General features: G+C 36.5%; 1 protein-coding gene and 1 long non-coding RNA gene across 3 annotated transcripts in view; one reads left to right on the top strand and one right to left on the bottom strand.

Annotated features, from left to right (window-relative positions):
• The window catches only part of EMC2 (ER membrane protein complex subunit 2), a 51,169-nt gene extending 34,163 nt beyond the window's left edge, over window positions 1-17,006 (bottom strand). The window contains exons 1-4 of the mRNA XM_061171599.1: window positions 16,944-17,006; window positions 6,835-6,948; window positions 6,261-6,325; window positions 4,164-4,249 (exon numbers count right to left, since the gene is read on the bottom strand). Of these exons, the coding sequence (XP_061027582.1) occupies window positions 4,164-4,249; window positions 6,261-6,325; window positions 6,835-6,948; window positions 16,944-16,983 (305 nt within the window). The 5' untranslated portion in view covers window positions 16,984-17,006. The remainder of the gene's footprint in view (window positions 1-4,163; window positions 4,250-6,260; window positions 6,326-6,834; window positions 6,949-16,943) is intronic.
• Window positions 17,007-17,220: 214 nt separating this feature from the next.
• The window catches only part of LOC133077417 (uncharacterized), a 66,843-nt gene continuing 60,576 nt past the window's right edge, over window positions 17,221-23,487 (top strand). For both annotated transcript variants that reach the window (XR_009697717.1, XR_009697718.1), the window contains exon 1: window positions 17,221-17,261. This is a non-coding gene — a long non-coding RNA (uncharacterized LOC133077417). The remainder of the gene's footprint in view (window positions 17,262-23,487) is intronic.

The following is a 23,487-nucleotide window of genomic DNA, read 5'->3' as shown; positions in this document are numbered from 1 at the left end:
AAGATATTAAAATATACATATACATAAACACATAAGCCAAAAGCCAAGAAATAAAAGGGTTAAGAAAAACTATATCAATAGATCCTATGTGAAAAAAGCTACTACAATTGAGGTACAAGTTAGCCCTGTCTCACCTAAAACACCAAGTTAAAAAGGTAAGAAACAACAAGCTGACTCTAAAATGAATATAAAAATTTAAGAGACTCAGACAAAATAATCTTGCAAAAAAAAAAAAAACAACAAAGTTGAAGGACTCACACTTCCCAATTTTAGAACTTACTACAAAGCTACAATATCGATATTGGGATCGATACAGTGTGGTATATAATAAACATATATATCGATGGAACAGAACTGAAAGCCCAGAAATAAAACATCGCATTTACATTCAACTGATTTAATTGCCCAAGACAATTAAATGGGGAAAGCAGTCTTTTCAACAAATGGTGCTGGAACAACAGGATATCCACAAAAGAAAGAATAAAGTTGGACACCTTCTTCATACTATAAAAAATATTTACTCAAAAAGTGTCAATGACCTAAATGCAAAAACTGGAACTATAAAACTATTAGAAGAAAAGAGGTGTAATCTTTGTGACCCTGAATTAGGCAATGGTTTCTAGAAATAACACCAGAATGACAAGCAACAAAAGAAAAAATGAACTGAACTTCATAAAAAAATTAAAATCCTTTGTAATCAAAGACACCATTAAGCAAGTGAAAGACAACCCACATAATGTAAGAAAATTTTTGCAAATCATATATATGATAAAACACTTGTATCTAGACTATATATAAAGAACTCTTACAACTAAATAATAAAAAGACGTAAATAAATAAAGTAACCCAATTTAAAAACAGACAATGTGAACAAACATTTCTCCAAAGAACATATATAAATGGCCAATTATTGCATGAAAAGATACTCAAGATTTCTGGTTCCTGGTCTGGCACATAAAGACCTTGGAAGTCATCACTCCCATCCTCGCAAGAAAAAAGCTGCCCCAACAACTCTTCTTAGATCCATCAGACAATTAAAGTTACAGGGCAAACCACTGCATCCAAAATTGCAAGACAGGTGAATACAATCACAGCTTACTGGTGCAAAGGACTCCATCAAAAACTGTTACAACTAATAAATTCAGTAAAGTTGCAGATACAAAATTAATATACAAAAATCTGTTGTGTTTCAATACACTAATAAGAATCTATCAGAAAGAGAAATTAAGAAAACAATCCCATTTATAACTGCATCAAAAAGAATAAAATACCTAGAAATAAATTTAATCAAAGAGCTGAAAGCCCTATATACTACAAACTGTAAGATACTAATGAAAGAAACTGAAGACACAAATAAATAAGATGATTATCTCATGCTCAAGGACTGGAAAAATTAAGACTGGTCAAATGTCCATAGTACCCAAAGCAATCTACAGATTCAGTGCAATTCTTAAAATTCCAATGCCATTTCCCACAGAAATAGAATAATCCTAAAATCTGTATGGAAGCAACCTTTAGCAAGAAAAACAAAGCTGGAGGGATCAGGCTCCCTGATTTCAGACTATATTACAAATCTATAGTAATCAAAACAGTATGGTACTGGCATAAAAACAGACACATAGATCACTAGGACAGAACAGAGCCCAGACATAAACCCACACATATATGGCCAATTAATTTATGACAAAGGAGCTAAAAATATACCATGGGGGAGAAACAGTCTCTTCAATAAACAGTGTTGCGAAAACTAGACAGCCTGAATGAAACTGGACCTCTATCTTTACACCATACAGAAAAACAACTCAAATGGATTAAAGACCTGAACATAAGATCTGAGACCATAAAACCCCTAGAAGAAAACGTAGGTGGTAAGCTCCTTGACATCAATCTTGGTGATGATTTTTTGGATTCAACACAAAAAGCAAAGTCAACCAAAGCAAAAATAAACAAGTGGGACTACATCAAACTAAAAAGCTTCTGCACAGCAAAGAAAAACATCAATAGAATGGAAAGGCAACTTATGGAATTAGAGAAAATATTTGCAAATCATACCTGATAAGGGGCTAATAACCAAAATATTATAAGAACTTACATAATTCAATAGCAAAAAAATAAACAATCCAAGTAAAAAGGGTCAGAGCAACTGAATATACATTTTTCTAAAGAAGACACACAAATAGCCAACAAGTCCATGAAAAGGTGCTCAATATCACTAATCATCAGGGAAATGAAAATTAAAACCACAATGTGGTTATCACCTCATAATTATTAGAATGGCTATTATCAAAAAGACGAAACATACCAAGTGTTGGAAGGATGTGGAGAAAAGGGAACCCTTGTGCACTGTCGATGGGAATGTAAATTGGCACAGTCACTATGGAAAACAGTATAAAAGTCCCTCAAAAAATTAAACACAGAACTACCATTTGATCTAGTCAATTCTACTTCTGGGTATTTATCCAAAGGAAATAAAATCACTAACTTGAAAAGATATTTGAACCCCCATGTTCATTGCAGCATTATTTATAATAGCCAAGAGATGGAAACAACCTAAGTGTCCATCGACAGATAAATGGCTAAAACAGTTTGGTGTAAGTACAGTTGACCCTTGAACAACGTGGGGGTCAGGAGCACCAAACCTATGGCACAGTGGAAAATCCATACATAGGCGACTTCCCTAGTGGTCCAGTGGTTAAGAATCCGCCTTCCAATGCAGGGGACGCAGGTTCAATTCCTAGTTGGGGAACTAAGATCCCACATGCTACAGGGCAACTAAGCCCACACGCCGCAACTACTGAGCCCACATGCTCTAGAGCCCGCACGCCATAACTAGGGAGCCCACGCACCATGCTCTAGAGCCCGCATGCCACAACTAGAGAGCCCACGCACCACAACTACTGAGCCCGTGCACCGCAACTAGAGAAGCCTGCGTGCTGCAACTAGAGAAGCCCACATGTTGCAACTAGAGAAGCCCATGTGCCACAATGAAGAGCTTGCGTGCCATGACGAAGACCCAGCACAGCCAAAAAATTAAAATTAAAAAAAGGAAAATCCATATATAACTTAAAATCAGCCCTTCCATATCCAAGGTTCTACATCCACAGATTCAACCAACTACAGACTGTGTAGCACTGTAGTATTTACTATTGAAAAAAATCCACGTACTAAGTGGACCCACACAATTCAAACCCATGTTACTCAAGGGTCAACTGTATATACAATGTAATTTTACTGACCCATAAAAAAGAAAAGAAATTCTGCCATTTATGACAACCTGGATGGACCTTAAGGGCATTATGCTAAGTGTAATAAGTCAGACAGAGAAAGATAAATACTATATGATCTCACTTCCATGTGGAATCAAAGAGAACCTGAGCTCACGGATACAAAGAACAGATTAGTGGTTGCCAGACGAGGGGATGGGGAGTGGGAGAAGTGGGTGAAGGTGGTCAAAAGGTACAAACATCCAGTTATAAGATAAATTAAGTCCTGGGGATATAATACAGCATGGTTTACTATAGTTAACAATACTGTGTTGTACATTTGAAAGTTGCTAACAGAGTAAATCTTAAACGTTCTTATCATAAGAAATTTATAACTATGATGATGGATGTTAACTAAACTTATTGCGGTAATCATTTCACAATGTACACATTTAACAAATCATTATGTTGTACACCTGAAACTAATACAATGTTATATATCAATTATATCTCAGTTAAAAAAATAATAATAGCTTCTATACCTTGAGTGCCTGAGAGGGCACTACACATATATCATTATTAATTCCCAAAACAACCCTGACAAGTTGGTAATATTCTTGTTTTACAGAGGAGTAAGGCTGAAAATCTTAAATAATTTGCCAGGTCAATAGCTAATAAATCCTTAGAAACAGGATGGGAAGCCTGTTCTTACTCCAAAGCATGATCCCAATTCCACTAGGCCAAAGATGGTAAATGGATTACACTCTTATGTCAAATCCTATTTAAGGAGAGTAACTTGGCAGGATTTAGGCTGAGAAGCACTCTGACACTATTCTAAAGCTCAGTAGCAAAAGATCTTGTACAATTAATGATGTTGCCATGGGTATAGAAGGACCTAAATGTAAGACCCCATGTTTGCCATTTTAAAACAGGATCACACTATTTACAAGATTCAGTTACCTCTCCATGGCTTCAAATCTCATGCCAGTTAGTCGCTTGACTCTGTGACTGCCAGGGAACTGTCTTCTCAACTCTTGAAGACAAAACTAAAAAACAATATTGGTAAAAAAGACTTGAAGAGTAGTAATTACACTACATATACTAAATGGGTTACAAGGAACAGCTTACATAGTCTTCAATGTTTCTTCTTAAATAATTTCATTACTGAGATCTAATGACATAAGTGAAATTAATCAGTAATGAATAATGGGGTGAAAGAAGAACTCTGAACTTACAGTGAGGACAACAATCAGTTCTCAGAAACTGATCAAGCTCTTAACTAAGAAAATGAGCAGATTATGAGGTCCACTAATAACTCTTCAAATACTACTACCATATCACTTTAAAACTGCTTCCATAATGTGTCAGGCACCACTTAAATAACTACAACTGCTTCCTGGCCTTTTCTTCCTAAGTATTGCACAAGCATTGTCTTGATAAAAATTAAGTTTTTTGGTAGTAACCTCAAGTCCCTAGCAAATACTGTTAACACTTTGTTTAATTTTGCCCTGTTGAAGTCATATTCTAATCAATCACCTTGTCAGTACACATGTCCTGATTTGGGGTCATAAAATACAGACACCATATCAATGGAGTACCAATCTCCTTTTGGCAGATATCCATAATTCACCCATCAACTCAACTACACAAATAATCAAATATTTATTGAGCACCTACTATGTTCTCAGCAACCTATAAGGGATTATAAGAGTCTTGGAAGTGCTAGAAATATTAAGCATGATAAAAATGGTCCACTCTAGTGCCCCAAAGCATAAGTGATTAAAAATGCCTTTAACTAATGAAGAAACTATTAACCAATAATAAAATAAATTTTAATATGATCTGGAAATATAGCTTCAAAGTCTGCAGCTATAATTTCTGTAATAAGAAAAATATTCAAGTTAGTCAAAACTGAAGATGATGTTCATTTATTTCTCTGACATCATGCAAAACTCATAGTACTTGTTCAATCAAGATAACTGTGCTGAACTTCTGAACCATTAAAAAAAAAAATACTGTGTTACAAAAGAAGTTATTATCTATTCACTTAATCTCCTACTTCACCAAATGGCATTTTGCTATACAAAAAAAAAATTTCAAAATTTCCCTCAAGATATAAGCTGCCACCTCTGTTGGTATTCAAAAGACTATGTCTCATAGGTTCTAAATGTAATACAACGGTTTCGTGGAATATTTTTTATCACTGGTAGCTCCACTGACTATATGTGTATAGTCAACATAACGTAATTACCTTGAAAAGGACAAAGCTAATTAGACATGCATATGTTCTCCGGGTATTTCTACTTTCTGGTTTTTTTGTATTTCTTTTGGGCTTAAATGAGGAAGCAGCATGAAGGAGCACTTAAAAGCTCAGGATTACAGAACAAAAGAACAGAAACCACTGCTTCCTGATTTATATAATGAATATAGTGATAGTACCAAACACAAATCAAATTAAGAAATAATTATAAAGATTAAATAAACCATGATGTAAAGCATTTAGCATAGCACCTAGCACATGAGTGTTTAAAAATATAGCTATCATTCTTTTATTTTAAAATTAAATTAAAATTAAAAATTACTTCCATAATGTGTCAGGCCCCACTTAAATACCTAGTATTAATATTTTAAGTCATGTTCTGTACATGTTAAGATTTTCTACTAATTTAACATATACATTTAATACATCGTAAAACAGTACTTAACATCATATATTACATAAGACATTTAACAACCCCAAAAATAAATGTTTTAAACTATACGCTTCTTATTTTTAACTCTATAATATGGCATAATTCACCTATTAAGTGGATAACCTTCACCAACTAATTTAACCTCTTCAGTAAAACTGGGATACTAAACATCTACTTCTCAGGGTTGTTAAAAAGATATAAAAACATACTGTGTCCCAAAGTACCTAGTTAGTCCCAGGTACTCAAGAGTAGCACTGAAAACCAGCTACAGAAAGCATTCAATACAGCCATATACTAACTGCTTACACATAATTTATGAAGCAAATTAAATATAAAATAAAATATAACAAGTTTAAATACCTACCAATGACAGGTCATCCCGACCATAGTCGAGGGCCGCAATCATCACCTGTTCATATATGATCCAAACTAGGTACACAGAGGAAAAAACTGAATATAAAAATCTCACAACAGAAATTAGATAATGAATTCTTCCTGTTTCTGATATTTTAAAGAACATTACTCATAACTGAAAATTGAATTATCGTATTACATCTAAAATTACGGAAAGAAAGCATCCTTATGTTTCCAGCAAAGCAAAATATTTTAATATAAGGTAAAAAAAATCTCTAATTATTTAATACTTTTACTGTTTCAAAAGATCATTATGAAATACATTTTGACCTGACCAGGACTACAGCCTTGTGAGCTTTAAAACAAAAATGCCTATTTGATAGCTTCACTACTACCAACAATTATAAGTCCTTCTCAAAATAAAGTTGTCATTAAGACTTCCTAAGAATTTTTTTAAAAAGTAACAAATCATAGAGATTGATATGAACAGCAGAAAAAACATAATAATAATATTTCTTTTAAAAAACTAAGTACTGTAAATGAAACATGTGCTGAGCATGAACACAATAAATTTAAAAACTTACTATCATCTCCAAGCTTAGAAGCATATTCATTAATTAATTCCTCTCCAACTTCCACAATTTGCTCACTATTTCGTGAGTTTTCTTCTCTCCATTTTCTCATTTTATCTCGCATTTCTGAAAAAAAAAATGCTTGCGATTACATATATATATATTTAATTAATGTCAAACAGTTGACAAGATGAAATCAACTTTTTAAGAAAATACACTCACACTAATGTAAAAGTCTATGGTATCTCAAATTTCATAAAGCAGAAAATCAATTTAGCAAGAGCAACAGATCCTTTAGAACAGCGCTCCCCAACCTCTTTGGCATCAGGGACCGGTTTCATGGAAGACAACTTTTCCACGGACGGGGGAGGGGGATGTTTCAGGCAGTAATGCGAGCAATGGTTCAGGCAGTAATGTGAGTGACGGGGAGCAGCAGATGAAGCTTTGCTCACTCACCCACCATTCACCTCCTGCTGTGTGGCCTGGTTCCTAACAGGCCGAAGACAGGGGGTTGGGGACCCCTGCTTTAGAAGACTGAAAATGCATTACAACTGATATTACAACTATCTTTAAAAGTAGTGTATGGCATGGGTCTGCTACAAAGATGCTCTATCCCTTTAAGCAACTATGGATCATAGCTTTTTTAGGTTACAATGTTCAGAATTTGGTAAAAGCTAAGGATTCTCTTCTCAGAAAAACAAATAAAATTATACATTGAAATCAAAAATTCAAGGTGCTCCTGAAGTTTACCCATTGACTCAAGAATATAAAATTTTCATAATCAGGGTATCATATTAGGCTATCAGCACTGAAGAAACATTCATCACAAAACTCTCTTAATAACAACATTACTACAACAGTCCATATAACATATAAAGATACACAATTACACAGGGAAATAAACAGAAAAAAAAATTAGGACAAAGGAAATCTTTTTATTACATATAAAGAAAAAAATGAATAATGTAAAGTAAGGTCAAAGGCACTAGCAAACAACAAAAGTTGAGAGAACAACTTTGCATATTAATACAATAGGGAACTCTGGAGTTTCAAAGAACAGCATTTTGACAATAGCAGAAATAATAACTGGGGTGGGGGAGTACCTAACCCAGAAAAAAAGATCCATTTTTTATATGGCTAAGGTAGAATTAACTGTCCAGTTCACCAATTACATACATGCTTTCTTACTCTTACCTACTGAAAATCTTACATATTCATCTGAAGTACTACCTTCTTCCTTCTATTGACATATATGTTGTACAGATTTAAATAGTTGAATTAAGTTGTTGTTGAACACATGAGTTAAATAAACAATATGCTATGCTTCTATAGAATAAATCTAAGAGAAGCATATGGGATTTTCACTACCTTTATATGCATTATCTGAGTCCCTACAGCTCGAAGTCTACAAAAGAAAACAAAAATCATCATAAGATGAAAATAGACCCTAAGTGAATTTACAAAAACGGTCTTAGAAAATCACTACAAATTAACATAGTTAATTCCTCCTACTGAAACCTAGAAATCACCTTGACTCTCACTCTGCACAGGAAGTAACTTGAACTGAATCTTAAAGGTTGAAGAGGAATTGAGCAGGCAAACAAAAAGTAGGTTATTCATACCCCACAGGTTAAGGGCTCAGTCTCACAAGACCGCCCCCACTTCAGAAACCAACACAAGTCAGGGATACCCATACTTCTGAGCAACTCGTTACAAAATCAGGGGCTCTTTTCAACAACTCCCTCATCCAGTTTGATACTTGCTAGAGTGGCTGAAAGAACTCAGGAAAGTGCTTCACTTACTATTACTGGTTTTTTATAAAGGATACAACTCAGGAAACAACCAAATGGAAGAGATACACAGAGCAAAGAGTTGGGGGTGGGAGGGGGTTTTCAGGGACATAGGAGTACCCTCTCTGAGTAAGTCACCATCCCAGCATCTTGATGTATCCACCAACCTAGAAGTTCTACAAACCCTGAAGTTTAGGGGCTTTTATGAAGGTTTCAGTCTGTAGGCATGATTGATTAGATCCTTAGACACTGGTTATTAAGTCAATCTCCAGATCCTCTCTCCTCCCAGCAGGTTGAGGGGTAGGGTTGAAAGTTCCAACCCTTCACTCAAGTCTTGGTCTTACCAGTAACCAGCCCCCATCCTGAAGCTATCCAGCCACCAGTTATTCAGTGGCATATAAAAAGACATGTATCACTATAAATCTTAGAAGATGTTGTATGTGGAACCCAGGACTAAGACCAAATATTATAACAGAAGATGTTCCTATCAACCCTATCACTAAGGAAATTACAAGGGTTTAGGAGCTCTGTGCCAGAAATTGGGGATGAAGACCAAATATACATTATACCTTATTACATCCCAATATAACATATATCCACAAGATAACATGCATATAACATATATCCACAAGGTCCACAACTTGGGTTCTCAGAACTCATTCAAACCACATCCCCTATACCATAGTTACACTGTCTGAAGTTGACATTCTCTGTCAACCTGGCAGACTATTTTAAAATAGGAAGAAGAGCCTCGGAAATATAAATTTATTTAGTGTTTTACAGATCTGTTCCACAAAACTACACGCCTTGCCTGTACCCTGACACCCAAATTAAGAAATGCTAGCCCAGGTGAATTAATAAAATATGCTGTTTGAATTTAAGAATTATCTTTTAATCTATTAGATTACTTCTTAACTTGCTTTAGAATGCCCTTTAAGAAACTGTAGAATTCCTTCCCATAAACTAGAGACTAAAAGACAAAAACTGGTCCCATCTCCTTTTTTGTCAAATTTCTCATTTACCAACAGTACTCAATTTTCCATCAGTCTCCTCCTCCTTATTCATAATCAAAGTATATTACTGGAAAATCTCTGACTTTTAAAACATCCCCTTTCACCCACTGTCATGTTCCCCATGACTTCTATTTAGTCATTCAAAAATATATTAATACATACTTTCTATAACATGCTAGAAACGTAATGAAAAAGAATCATCCAGTGTGCCTAAGAAATTGACAAGTTAACAGAAAAACTGTAAACAACAGCAAAACAATGTGATAAAAGGTAAGATAGTGGTTATGTTCAGAGCACTAAGAAAGCAAGGTGAGGGAAAGATTAATTACACCTGGCAGGGAGAAAGGGTTAAAGAAGACATCTGTGATACGTGAATTATGCCCTAAGGATCAAAGGGAGTTCGTTAGATGAATTCTACAACAAAGAGCATAAACCATGGTAGAGGAATAAAAGTATCTCATTTGGTAAGGCAAGGGTCTCCAACCTCCAGGCCATGGACCACTAGTGGTCCATGGCCTGTCAGGAACCGGGCCGCATAGCAGGAGCTGAGCGGCGGGCAAGCGAACAAAGCTTCATCTGTATTTACAGCCACTCCCCATCGTTCGCATTACTGCCTGAGCTCCACCTCCTGTCAGCATTACGATGAGTTTTATAATTATTTCACTACATATTACAATGTAATAACAATAGAAATAAAGTGCACAACAAATGTAATGTGCTTGAATCATCCCAAAACCATCCACCCCCACCCCGGTCTGTGGAAAAATTTTCTTCCATGAAACCAGTCCCTGGTGCCAAAAAGGTTGGGGACCACTGTGCTAAGGGACTGGGAAAGTGCCCAACCCACCTACTGGGGGAGAGAGAGAAGGCAGGCAAAGCAGTTCCTTCAGGCCATTGCAAAATGGAGCTCAGGTTAATTCTTTGTTTATGTAACCCAAAGCAGGGGTGGGGAACATGTTTCTCTGTCAAAGACTACTCCCAGAGACCCTTAAAAAAAAAAAAAAAACCTGAAGGATCACTCATCAGAAGAGGGAAAATTAGGAGAGCAGAGTATAATGGGAAGAACAAATCTGATTCCATATAGGATCTTTTTCTTTTACTTTAACCTTTGTATTCTATTGCTTTTGCTACAAGTTAAGAGTGTTGCCTAATGGCCTGAAATATACAGGACAGCCCGTTCTCAAAACTCCAACCTTTAAAGGTATGACACTTTTCCACTTATATAGAGATAAAAAGTTGCAAACAGAGCATAAAGTTTGTCTTGTTGGAGGTTTTCAGGAATATCATGACCTGACCTACATGAACAGATGCAAGAACAAAGGATTTTGACACCAAGAAGTTTGCAACAACCAACCATACCCCCTCCCCTCTTTTAGTTATAAAAGAAGCCTGAATTCTAACTGGGGTAAGATGGTTCTTTGGGACACTAGTCCACCATCTTCTCAGTTGGCTGGCTTTCTGAATAAAGTCACTATTCCTTGCCCCAACAACTCATCTCTCGATTTATTAGCCTGTTGTGCGTTGAGCAGAATGATCTTGGACTTGGTAACAAAAGCACTTTTTCTAAAGATTAACTAGGAAAAACAATGAGCCCTTTCACGCAAATATTTCCCTATTTACCCAAGTTCTAAATTTTAAAAGAAAACCAAATTGAGTATAACATGTACTTCAAGATATTTTTAAAGCAAGGTATAAAAGTATTATCTATGCACTGTTATGACTCCCTCAAAGATATATTTAAAGTGTTACATACACTTCAATTTTGCCTCACAATTCTTTTCACTATCCAAAGGTTTTCCTGTGTTTCAAAACTCCCATAAGCTTTAAATTTTTATGTTCTTTCTTCAGATTATCTCTTCTACTATCTAAAGGCACTAGTGTGTAGTGGTTAAAAGTGAAGATGCAAAACTCAAACTGCTGGAGTTCAAATGCCAGTTCTGCTACTTTCTAGCTGTGTGATATTGGAGAGTTAACACTTTTCACTTTAATGTTCTCATCTAAAAAGTGGAGATGAAAAATAATAATACCTGTATCATATAGTTGTCGTGGTAAGCACTGTGAGTTAATTTATGTGTTTCGAACAGCGTATGGTACAAAATGTGCTCAAAAAAATTTAAGCTATTAATGTTCTACTCTCTGTTTCCTTCCCTGTTCTCATACCCACTTTAAATTCTCTTTTGCTTCTGAACCAAAAGGCTTTGAAACTTCTCTGCAAGCCAACAGTACATCCTCTAAAACCAAATGCTATTTATCTTTTCCTAATCCTTCCATCTCTGGCTTTGTTCTTCATATTTCATTTAAAACAGGAGATTGAAAGCAGGGGTCAATAAACTAAAGTCCCAGGGCCAAATTTTGCAGCCACCTGTTTTATAGATAAAGTTTTATCAGCACACAGGCACCCCCCCAAAAAATACCCAAAACAAACAAAAAAAACCCACAGGTGCCCTTATTCATTTCAGTACTGTCTGACTGTTTCTGTGCTACAATGGTAGAGCTGAATAGTTGAGACAGACCATATGTCACACAAAGCTGAAAATATTTACTACCTGGCCCTTTACAGAAAATAATGCCAATTCCAGAATTAGAGCATTAAGTGGCATAAAGACATAGGATCTACAGTCAGAGGACTCTGGTTTAAATCCCAATGCTGCTACTTGGCATAGTGATCTTGGACCTGTTATGTAACATTTCTAACCTCAGCTATAAAATGTAGAAGATCACAACGTTATGAACGTTACATAAAGCAAAACCTAGACCCCTCAAATATCTTAGCCAGTACAATGTTCGGGGTTGGGGTGGGGGGTAATCTGTTTTTAATCTGATTCTGATTACCTTTAGATAAGGCATACACTCACCAGTTCTTCATAGGCACCACTATCATCTTTCACACAATTTCACACATTATCCTCATCTTCTTGGCATCTGAGTTTAGAACTCCTAATATCAGATAATTTATGTAAAGCACTTCATAAAATATAAAGTGCTACAAAAATTTTAATTAACATTAACTGAGAGCTATTTTTTGACTCTCACCACTATGCTGGTCATTGGAAGCACTGAGAAGATTTGTGTGTGTAAAGAATGTAAACAAGTAATTAAAATATGAGGGGTGTTTGTAAATTAACTATATTTCAATGAAAAAAATATGATGGGTGACATTAATAAGGTTCATTAAAAACTCTCTTAACTATCCTCCAGTTAGAATCAACTCAAAGAATTTCTTTCTGCAAAAAATACTAATGATGCCCCCCTAGCATTTGAGAAGCCCTTGGCCAACAGGCCTCATCAGTTAGCTCTTGGTTAATTGTTTCCATTATTTGTTACGTTTTAAAAAGTCTGTTGTGTTTGCATGCAAACCAGTTCATGGCAGTTAAACTTAATGTAATTATATACTATAATTAAATATTACAAAAGCCAAAGAAAACTTGAGTGCAAAAGATAGACTTTTTCTATAAAACAAAGCTGGATGCTTTAAAAAGAGTCCACAAAGGTAAAGAGCTTTCAAAAACTGCTGTTATATTAAGGTGACTCAATTAAAAATAAGAGGAAAATAATAAAAATCTACAGGACTTGTGCACTGAAGCTGCTATACAAGGGTCTTTATGTTCTTGTTCCATGTTACAGAAAGCAAAGTTGAAAATGGTTTATTAAAGATGACAGGGAATTTCAATCAGGGGATCCCTATCAAAGAAAAAGCCCTGCCCTATATCAAAAGTCCATTTAAAATTTTAAGTTTAACAAAAGGAGTCACTGATCTTTTTTTCTTTTTAAATAGGAAAGTGGCTCCCAAGTATCTACAAAATAAAGTCCAAACTCCTTAGGCTAGTATTCAAGGCACCAACCTACCTCTCCAGCTCTTACCTTGCAAAAATGACCTTCACTAAATATTTACATATCCATAAATATGAACCTTTAGTGCAGAAGTGAAATCTCAGGGTACATGCCATGAGACCTGGGACCCTGCCTGTCTTTTTCAGCACTGTATCCTCAAGAACTGGAACAGCGGCTGGCACAAAGTACTCAAATATATGTTTAACTAACATGTCATTTAGCATATAGGCTAATAATTAAAGCTAGGTGTGGATGATTACCCACAGAAGACATTCAACCTTTTTAGAGCTCTTCAAAGCTGATGGGACCTTTGAACCAACTTTCCCCCAGAAAAATGTACATGTTTAAAAACACACTCAATTTTGCATATAATTTCAGGAAAGTCACAGACCACATAACACCTATGCCTGCATCAGTTAGGAGTCTGTTGAACTCAGGATTAATCACCACCAATAACAGATTAAGAAGAGGGCTAAGGAAAGAACCACAGGGGACATCAAAAATTAAGGCGCAAATGGATGTAGAGAACACAGCAAAGTTCTGAAAAGTAAAAAGATAGCCTTAATGCTATTAAGAAACCAACGAAAGAATTTTTCATAGAGGGAATGACCTGCAATGACAAATGTAGCATAGATGTAGAAAACAGATACATTAGATCCAGCATTAGATCTCCCTAGAAATCTTACTGGACTCATAGAGCATGGAAACCAAATTGTGGTTGTTTAAAGTACTGAATAAAAAGAGAAGTAGAGACAGTGAGCATATACAACTAAAATCCCCTCAAACATTTTTAATAAATATTTTTTCAACAAATATTCATTTAATGCCTATTATAGGCCAGGCACTGTCCGAGGCATCCTATCCATATTCTGCCCAAATACCCTATTCTCAACAAACTTGACTATACCCTCCTTCAACTCTTTCCCACCTCCAAACTCCTCTATATAATAAACATCAATAACTTTCAACTGGCTGATAAATAAACCATATACCTACTTTTTTATAGAGCCCAATAGAGACTAAGAGAGTGTTAAACTTAGTATATATGTCTTTTATAAATATATGATAAACTTTCCTATCACAAGAATCACACTACTCTTTGAACTAACCATTTCCAGTACTTTAATTCATGATGCTATTCAATGGAATTCTTAAAGGACACAGGTCAACTGACACTCCCGCCCCCGCAAAAATCTAAACAAAAAAACTACCCCGAGGGTCCTCCCATCACCCTCTTGTTACCAAAAGTCTCTGAAAGAAAAATCTACAATACTCTTTTCCTAAAAGTCTCCTAAAATAGAATTTTAATTCTACTCATTAATTACATTAATTAAAATGAGCAAACTATATTCTATTTGCTAAGTGAGCTGCCTAAGTCTAAGATACTAAAAAAATCACTCCAACACTAAGAAAATTACTTATAGTATTTTTTGTGAGGATTTTTAAATTTTTTAATCCTACTAACAATTCATTTAGTCAACAGATTACTGAGTTCCTCCAATATGTCATGCACTAGAACAAGATAGGCCTGGTCCCTCTTCATTCTAGGAGAGACAAAATTTTTAAACTTAACACAATTGGGTAAGTACTTCAATAGTATGAGAACACATAGTTAAAAGACCAGGGGTAAGTTTTGTTGCTTGTTTTTGTTATCTTTTTTCTTTTAAATTTTGGTGGAGGGACGGAGAATGGGCAGGGGTAGGGTGGTCAAGGAAGGCTCTCTGAAGTATGTGGCCTTTGAGGGGAATTCCGAGAAATGATAAAAGTATAGTCGGTAGAGCAGAGCATAAGAGTAGAACCAGGAGGGAAGAACACTCCTATCAGAAGGAATAGCTTGTATCCAGTCTTAAGACTAGAGGAGCATCGCACATTTAGGGAATTCAACAAAAGCCAGCGTGGCCAGCTCATAGAGCAAGGGGAAGAGTAGCTTAAGATAAAGCTGGAGACACAGGCAGGAGCCAGATCATCTTTTTATATGTATTTAATAGTTTAAAAGCACTTTAACATATGTTTTCCCTTTTGTTCCTCAACAATCTTGTGAAGTAGTTATTATTGATTAATCTAAATCTAATTATGTCACTCATCTTTAGAATGTCCACAGGGTAAGGTCCAAATTACTTAAATTACCTTGTCTGCTGGTAGTTACACACCTACTCATTCCCTACCATTCTACACAACACTATCATCTGAAAAACTTATATTGAACATACTTTCCAAATAGCAAAAACCATGAAATATTTGAAACATATCTTAAAAGCATTAAAAATAACAGCCACGTATCTACTGAAGGAATATACCCTGACACAAGCCTTTTAAAACCATTTTACAAGTCTGTCTTTCTCCATTTGACTATGAACTCCCTGAAGGTAGGGACTGTGTTACTTAATTTGCTGTCTCCAAGATCTAGTACTAAGAACTTAATACTTTTAATATAATGGATTCCCCAGTACAGGTAGAAACACTGCGGTTCACAGTGTGCTAGAAGCCACAAAAACAATAATAAATCACTGAATTCACTTCCAGTATAAAAGAATTTTACCTTTTCCCATTATTGTTTTCAACTTTGTAATACTGGAAAGATTTACTCACCACTGAACAATCAATATAATTTTCAGTCCACGTGTTATCAGGCCATTGTTTAAATATCCGAACAAATAAGCTACTGAAGTCTACTGTGAAATGTTGGGAATATAAATTTCGATTACACAAATTTCATGCCTTAGAGAAACTCAAGGCTCTTCTCTTAAGCATGCATGCCTCCCACGAAAGTTTTTAAGAAAGGAAAATCTCTTACAGAATTCGTCCAAAGTTTGGCTGCTTCCAAATTTAAAGACAAACTCCACCTCAGATTAAACCAGAGGTACTTCCCCTTCAGAAAAGGAATTACTGGTAGGGAATAAGAAGAAAGTGTGTGTAAATGTGTTTTGAGGGAGAGTGGGACAGGGAATAATTAACAAGGGGAGAAATCAGAAACCCAGTTTTGAAGAGAGAATGAAATGTAAACTGGCATGAAGAAGAATCAGGTATGTTCACGGGTTTTTCACACACCTTTACTACATAGAACTGTAACCCTTCCAGAGCACTTCAAAGGCCTGTACAGGCCATGTATTTCTCGGCTGCAAAGACGCTTCTGCAGGCAACTATCCCGCCTCCTCCGCGCCGCCCAGCAGCCGCAGGAAACGTATGACAACCCTAGCCCCAGGTCCCGGCCGCCTTACAATGGAAGCTACCCTGGGCCGTTGGACTGGCGCGGAGGTAGGACGGTCGGTCAGCCTATTGGCGCAAGAGGTGGGGAACACCGCAGACCCCAGTCGGTGGCCGGGCCAAGGAAGGGGTCAGCCTCAACCTCCACCTCAGCCACCACCTCAGCTCTGCCGGTCCAATGCCGAAGGGAGACCGGAGAACCCAGCTCTCCGAGGGCAGCAGGTACTTCCGAACCTCTTCCCACGGCTTTTGGTCTTTCCGCGCCCGCCCCGGCAGCAGTTACCTTCCCAAGTGACATCGTAAAGCTCTGAGACCTTCGCCATCTTCTCAGAACCTGGAGGCAACCGGGCGAGAGGGCGGGGAGACGTGGTCACACGACCCGAGACCAGGCGGTGGCGAATTACGACACCATTTCTCATTGGCCAAGAGCGCGGAGGGGGCGGGATCCGCCGCACACGTGCACGCGGCTCTGCCAAGGGGCAGTCGGGAAAGGGGGCGGGAAGAGCTGGGCGGTGCGCCGCGCTTAAGGTCTGTGAGGACGCGGGGGCGGAGCCGCTGGAGCCGGAGCCGCTGGAGCCGGAGCCGCTGGAGCCGGTTTGGGGTGAGATGTCTGTTTTACCGTGGATTCTTAACAAATTCTGGGTCTTTAATGTGTGCCACTCCCGGCTTTTCACTTTTTTCTACATAGGTGTATTCATTCTCTTCCCACCCCCTAATCGGTACCTTGTTCTTTTCATGACCTGCTGCAATGCAACGTTCTGCGCGAACCCGTTATCTGTCCCCAACTTTCCTCCTTCCGTGATGGGATTCGCCTTCGATTTCCTTTTTAATGTTCGGCTGAGCTGATACACTTCAAAAATTTTTGGTTAAATCTCTTTGAGGAACTAAGCAGAATTCTGCTTTGCAAGTTATGTTCCTGTGGCCGAGGACTTCTTTATGTTCACATGAATGGCTTCGTGCCAATCCAGACCCTTAGTTAACGCTCCCCGTGGATCACTGTCTGCTTGCCACTCTATTTTTTAAACTCCATAAAAGCAGCCGATATGTAAATGATTATAAGTAGATGAATTAATCACAGCCCCTACACTTCGCTCCTCTTTATTCGCACGGGGGAGACTCCAGGCTAATTGCTTTCAGAAACCTTTGGACCTGGTTGGATAGAGCTAGGGAAAAAATGTCTGGAGTGGAAGCAAAAAATTTGAGGGTCATAAGGGTATATTTAGTATTTGAAGCAATGAGAACATAAAAATGTAAAGGGGGAATATGTAAAGTGAAGAAAGAAGTCTAAAAATTCCTGCATAACACGTATAGTTAAGGGTCAGTGAAGAAGAGAAAATCAACATATGAGAAAAAAGGAAAACAGAGAGTCATATCCCACATGCCAAAGGAGTAGAGTTAAAAAGAAAAAAAAAAAGGAACTATCAGTGGCACCTGCCCAAGGGAAGTTGCATAAGGATAGAAAAGACTACTGAATTTATAAACTTGGATTAGATTCTGAATGAAGTTTGTTCTCTCTAGACTAGACAGACCTTTAAAAAAAAACCTTCATTCAAAAAAATTAAAAATCCTCCACTCAGAAATTCACATATTCTAATACTTCAGTAAAACAACCTGGTGTAATGGAAAGAACAAGAACTCTGTCAGACAGATCTGAATCCAGGCTCCACCATTTAGTAGCTGCTTGACAGTTAGCCTATGTATCTCTGAGCACAGGAGTTGATCAGATATAGAAAGAAGCTAATCATATCGATATAAAAAGAAAATATATCCCTTGAATTGTTATCAAGAATAAAAGAGACACTGCATGACACGCTTATGGAAGTAGCAATCCTGTGGCTATAAATACTGTTTATATGTTGATGATGCCCAAATGCATAAAATCCAGCAGTCCTTACTTCTCCCCTGAAATCCAGTTCTACTTTCTTGAAGTGTTCATTTAGATGCCTAAAATGTATGTCAAAGTTAACATCTCCCAAACAGAAGTCTGGATTCCTGCCACCATGCCCCCCAACTTGCTCTTCCCCATCACCATGCCCCCCAACTTGCTCTTCCCCATCGCAACTAAAATTCTAGGAAGTATCATTGATTCCCTTCTTTGCCAAGCCCTCTATATCCAGTCTATTAGCAAATTCTGTATTGTATGCTTCCAAAACTTTCCCCAAATCCATCTATATTTTTTCATCTCCACTGCTACTACGTTAATAGAAGCCACAACCATCTCTCACCTGAATGACTGTCATAGTCTTTTAACCTTCTTAGTTTCATTCTTGCTGTGTAAAAATCTATTTTCTATACAGCGATCCTACTGGTCTTAAAAAAAAAGGCCACAGAAGTCCTCTGCTTACAGCTTTCAAATGGCTCCCCTGGCAGTAAAAATATACTCTAAACACTTTACCATGATTTACTTCATCTCCTACCATTCTGTCTCCTTTTACTAGATACCTACCATTCTCACCTATTTCTATTTCTCAAACATGGCAAACTCCTATCTGCCTTAGGTCTGGCATTTACCCAGAGTGCGTGAAAGCCCAAGAAGTTGTCTTTTAATGACTTACAATGGGTATAACGAGTACAACTAATTGAGGGAGTAAATATTTTTCACTCACTTTAACCAAATGCCCTTGTATTGGGTTGGCCAAAAGGTTCGTTCGGTTTTTTCCATAAGATGGCTCTAGTAGCACTTAGTTGTCTTTAACTTCATTGAAAAAATTTTGTTAGATTGCACATGACAGCTGTCACATCAGCGTGTTTAAAAAAAGACATCAAAATAGGTGAATTTTTTTGTAGCCATTTTAACATTGAAGATGGAAGGAAAGAAGCACCATTTTCGGCATATTATTTCAAAAAGGTAAAAACTCAACTGAAACGCAAAAAAAAAGATTTGTGCAGTGTACGGAGAAGGTACTGTGAGTGATTGAACATGTCAAAAGTGGTTTGCGAAGTTTCGTGCTGGAGATTTCTCACTGGATGATGCTCCACAGGCAGGTAGACCCGTTGAAGTTGATAGCGATCAAATTGAGACATTAATTGAGAACAATCAGTGTTATACCACGGGGGAGATAGCCAACACACTCAAAATATCCAAATCAAGCGTTGAAAATCATTTGCACCCACCTGGTTATGTTCATCGCTTTGATGGTTGGGTTCCACCTAAGTTAAGTGAAAAAAAGCTTCTTGACCATATTTCCGCATGTGATTCTCTACTTAAACGTAACGAAAACGTTCCGTTTTAAAACAAATTGTGACAGGCAATGAAAAGTGGATACTGTACAAGAGCGTGGAACAGAAGAGACTGTGAGGCAAGTGAAATGAACCACCACCAACCACACCAAAGGCCGGTCTTCATCCAATGAAGGTGATGTTGTGTATATGGTGGGATTGGAAGGGAGTCCTCTATTATGAGCTCCTTCCAGAAAACCAAATGATTAATTCCAAAAAGTACTGCTCCCAGTTAGACCAACTGAAATCAGCACTAGACAAAAAGCATTCAGAATTAGTCAACAGAAAACGCATAACCTTCCATCAGGATAACGCAAGACTGCATGTTTCTTTGATCACCAGGCAAAAACTTAGCTTGGCTGGGAAGTTCTCATTCATCTGCCATATTCACCAGACATTGCACCTTCAGATTTCCATTTATTTTGGTCTTTACAAAATTCTCTTAATGGAAAAAATTTCAATTCCCTGGAAGACCATAAAAGGCACCTGGAACAGTTCTTTGCTCAAAAAGATAAAAAGTATGGGGAAGATGAAATTATGAAGTTGCCTGAAAAATGGCAGAAGGTAGTGGAACAAAAGGGTGAATACTTTGTTCAATAAAAGTCTTGGTGAAAATGAAAAATGTGTTTTTTATTTTTACTTAAAAAACCGAAGGCACTTTTTGGCCAACTCAATAGCTGGCTACTGTTGTCTGTCAGGCAATAAACCATATGACATAAGGTTAAAAGAGGTCAATATCAGAGTTTTTGAGCTGGAAACTAGAATAATTTCATTTTAGACTTAGAAGGAACTTATGATTCTTTAGAACAGTATTTGTCAAGCTTTTTTGCCTCCATCTTATATTAAGGAATACACTTTATATCCCACTGTGCATACAGATATTTAAAACTGAAACAAAATTTGCAAACAAGCCTTTTACTGTGTCTTGTTCTCTATATTTTGTATTCAAATTGAGTCAATTCCATTTTATTTTATAAAAATATTAGTTGTGACCCACAAATGGGGTAATGACCCATATTTTGAAAAACACTAATGAACATTGAACACATTTCCTAATATGAGGCCCTGAAATGAAATTATTTGCTCAAGTTCTTGCTACTAGTAGGTAAAAAAGATGGGAAATTCATAGGGTGGAGATGAGATGTTTAGTTCATAGGTGAAAGATGAAATATTTACAGGAAAAATGTTTGTCAACAATAGTACTCTCTGAAGCGAGAACAGTGACTGTTCATATTTTACAACATTTCAGATGTCCAGTAAAATTTGCTTTCCTCAGACACTCAGGAAAAAACTGGCATGTCAGTGACAAAACTTCTGTATTCTTCTTTAACATTTTATAATGTAATTATAAAGTAAATTAAAAAATACCTTCTGTAGATAAAACCATAACCTTGGCAACATAAGCATCAAGTATACTTTATGTAAATCCACCTTTACAAATGTTCACAAAGTTTTACCTCTCACCTTCTCATTCCTTTGAAAAAGAAGAGTTTTCATTCGTGCACATTAAAAATATTTAATCCACTTTATCTGATTGAACAACTGCCCAATATTGGTGACAAATATCAGGAAACTATCCCAGCAGCCAAATAGTAGATTATGCCCTGTCCAACACCATGGGAAGTACTATTTCATTAATGATCTCAACAGCAGAATGAAGAAGGCACATGAATGTGATCTATTATATGCTTTTTTAAATGTGAAGCTATCTTATGATTTCCATTTTTTGTCCTACAAAATCATGTTTGAATAGTTAGAATAACAATACATCAGAATGAATTAGGGTCAAAAATGAATAACTTTGAATAATCCCACATTTTCTTTGAGATAGGATAAGCTTTGATTATTTATCAAGCCAGATTGGCCCACAAAGCGCTTTAGAATGCTTCTTTTTTATGGTCATGGTTTACTTAATTAATGTCTTCAGACATTATGAAAGACTAAAGCAACTTCTTAAATTTAGTAAGCCTTATGGCTTTTATAAAATGGACATTATTTAACAGGACAAAGCATAATACCATGTTAATTGATTTTTGCAGTATTCAACATAGTCATCAAATCATTTATTTAGAATCTGCTGGCTGCTTTGTTCTGTCTTAATCATAGTGAATTCAAATATCCTACATTATATAGCACAGTTTATAACCTCAATTTACTACTTTGACAATTATCCATCAAAATAAATTGGTCTACTACAACTCTCATATAAAATTCATCATAGCTTTTAAATCATGTTATTGTTTCTAATTAGTGAATCATAACTATAATCCCTTTGTGTTTAAGTGAAAATATTACTTATTTCATCTTCATTCCTTCCATGTCAATATATTTTTACTGTGACACGTTCACATTTGGAAGGAAGTTTTCCTTAGAGTTTTATTTACCAAAAGCCAGATTAATATAGAGTTGTTTTAGGAACCTTATGAACATTGTTTTTTATTACATTTTTAAAAGGTTCTGTAATTTAATACATTCCCACAAAACCCAAGAGCCTCTGCCTCTGTTACTGGCACAACCATAGCATTTAGGCACTTCTAGTTCTTTCAAGTCTGCCATCATTTGCAATATATATGTTATAAAATGTGCCAGCCATTCATTTCACATCCAATTATATTATTTTAAAAAGCAAAGGAAAGTCTCTGGGAAAGATTTCCAGTGAAATCACTTAGGTCATTTCACAGTAGAATTCACAAACTGATAATTACTCCCCTGTGCCATAGTTGTAAGAATGAAGAGGAAAGTACATCCAGAAAGAGTACACCCAGAATTTCTCCTAGATGGGCAATAAATTAAAGCTATTTCTTTTTGAGATTTATAACCATACTTAAAAGTCCACTTTTTCAAACAATATTTATTTAATTTCCCCAAAGTGCATTTTCTGTTCAGATACACACATACATCTGTGCAAATGTAACAGTCCTTTTGCAAAAATGTGTTTTTGTAAACATCCCTTTTGGGTACCAAACATCTGGGAGTCTCTATGTCCTATTACTGTGACTTGATGGTCTCTGGAGCTCATCCAGACTCCATTTTCTGCAATAGAACTATAACTGAATTCTTTACTTGAAAAACGTTCTTAAGAGTATTTATTCACAATAAACGAAACTCACACAAAAATATACTGAATGTTAACTTATGCATTTATTATTACATATTATTCTGTTGCAGATGTAATTTTCATTCTTCAACTATCCCTCTCTTTGGTGGTTTGATTTGCTCAGACCTGTTGTTCTGAGGTATATTACCCTTGCCACCAGGCCACAAGGTCATCTTTACCGGTCATCTGTTTCTTTGTAAGGTCATGCTGACCACTCTTGGCTACAGTTGGCTTAAAGGCCAATAACTGCTCTTGGCTAAAGTTGGCTTAAAGGCCAATAATATGGCCACAGTGGGCATAATGTGGCCATATTATCCTTCAGATGGTAAATCATGTGCTTTTTACATAGAGGAGGGCTTATTTAATCAACCTCATGGATTTATTTGGGAAAGAGACTGGTTTCCTGGCAGAATGTCTCTAAGAAAACTGCCCACCCCCTAAATCCATTACACCAACCACATCCAGCACCACCTCATTCCTGAAGAAACAGCATAATATCAACTTTTTGAAA

The sequence above is a fragment of the Eubalaena glacialis genome, chromosome 17 (genome assembly GCF_028564815.1).
Source record: "Eubalaena glacialis isolate mEubGla1 chromosome 17, mEubGla1.1.hap2.+ XY, whole genome shotgun sequence".
NCBI classification, from domain to species: domain Eukaryota; kingdom Metazoa; phylum Chordata; class Mammalia; order Artiodactyla; family Balaenidae; genus Eubalaena; species Eubalaena glacialis.
This window is presented reverse-complemented; position numbering and strand designations above follow the sequence as displayed.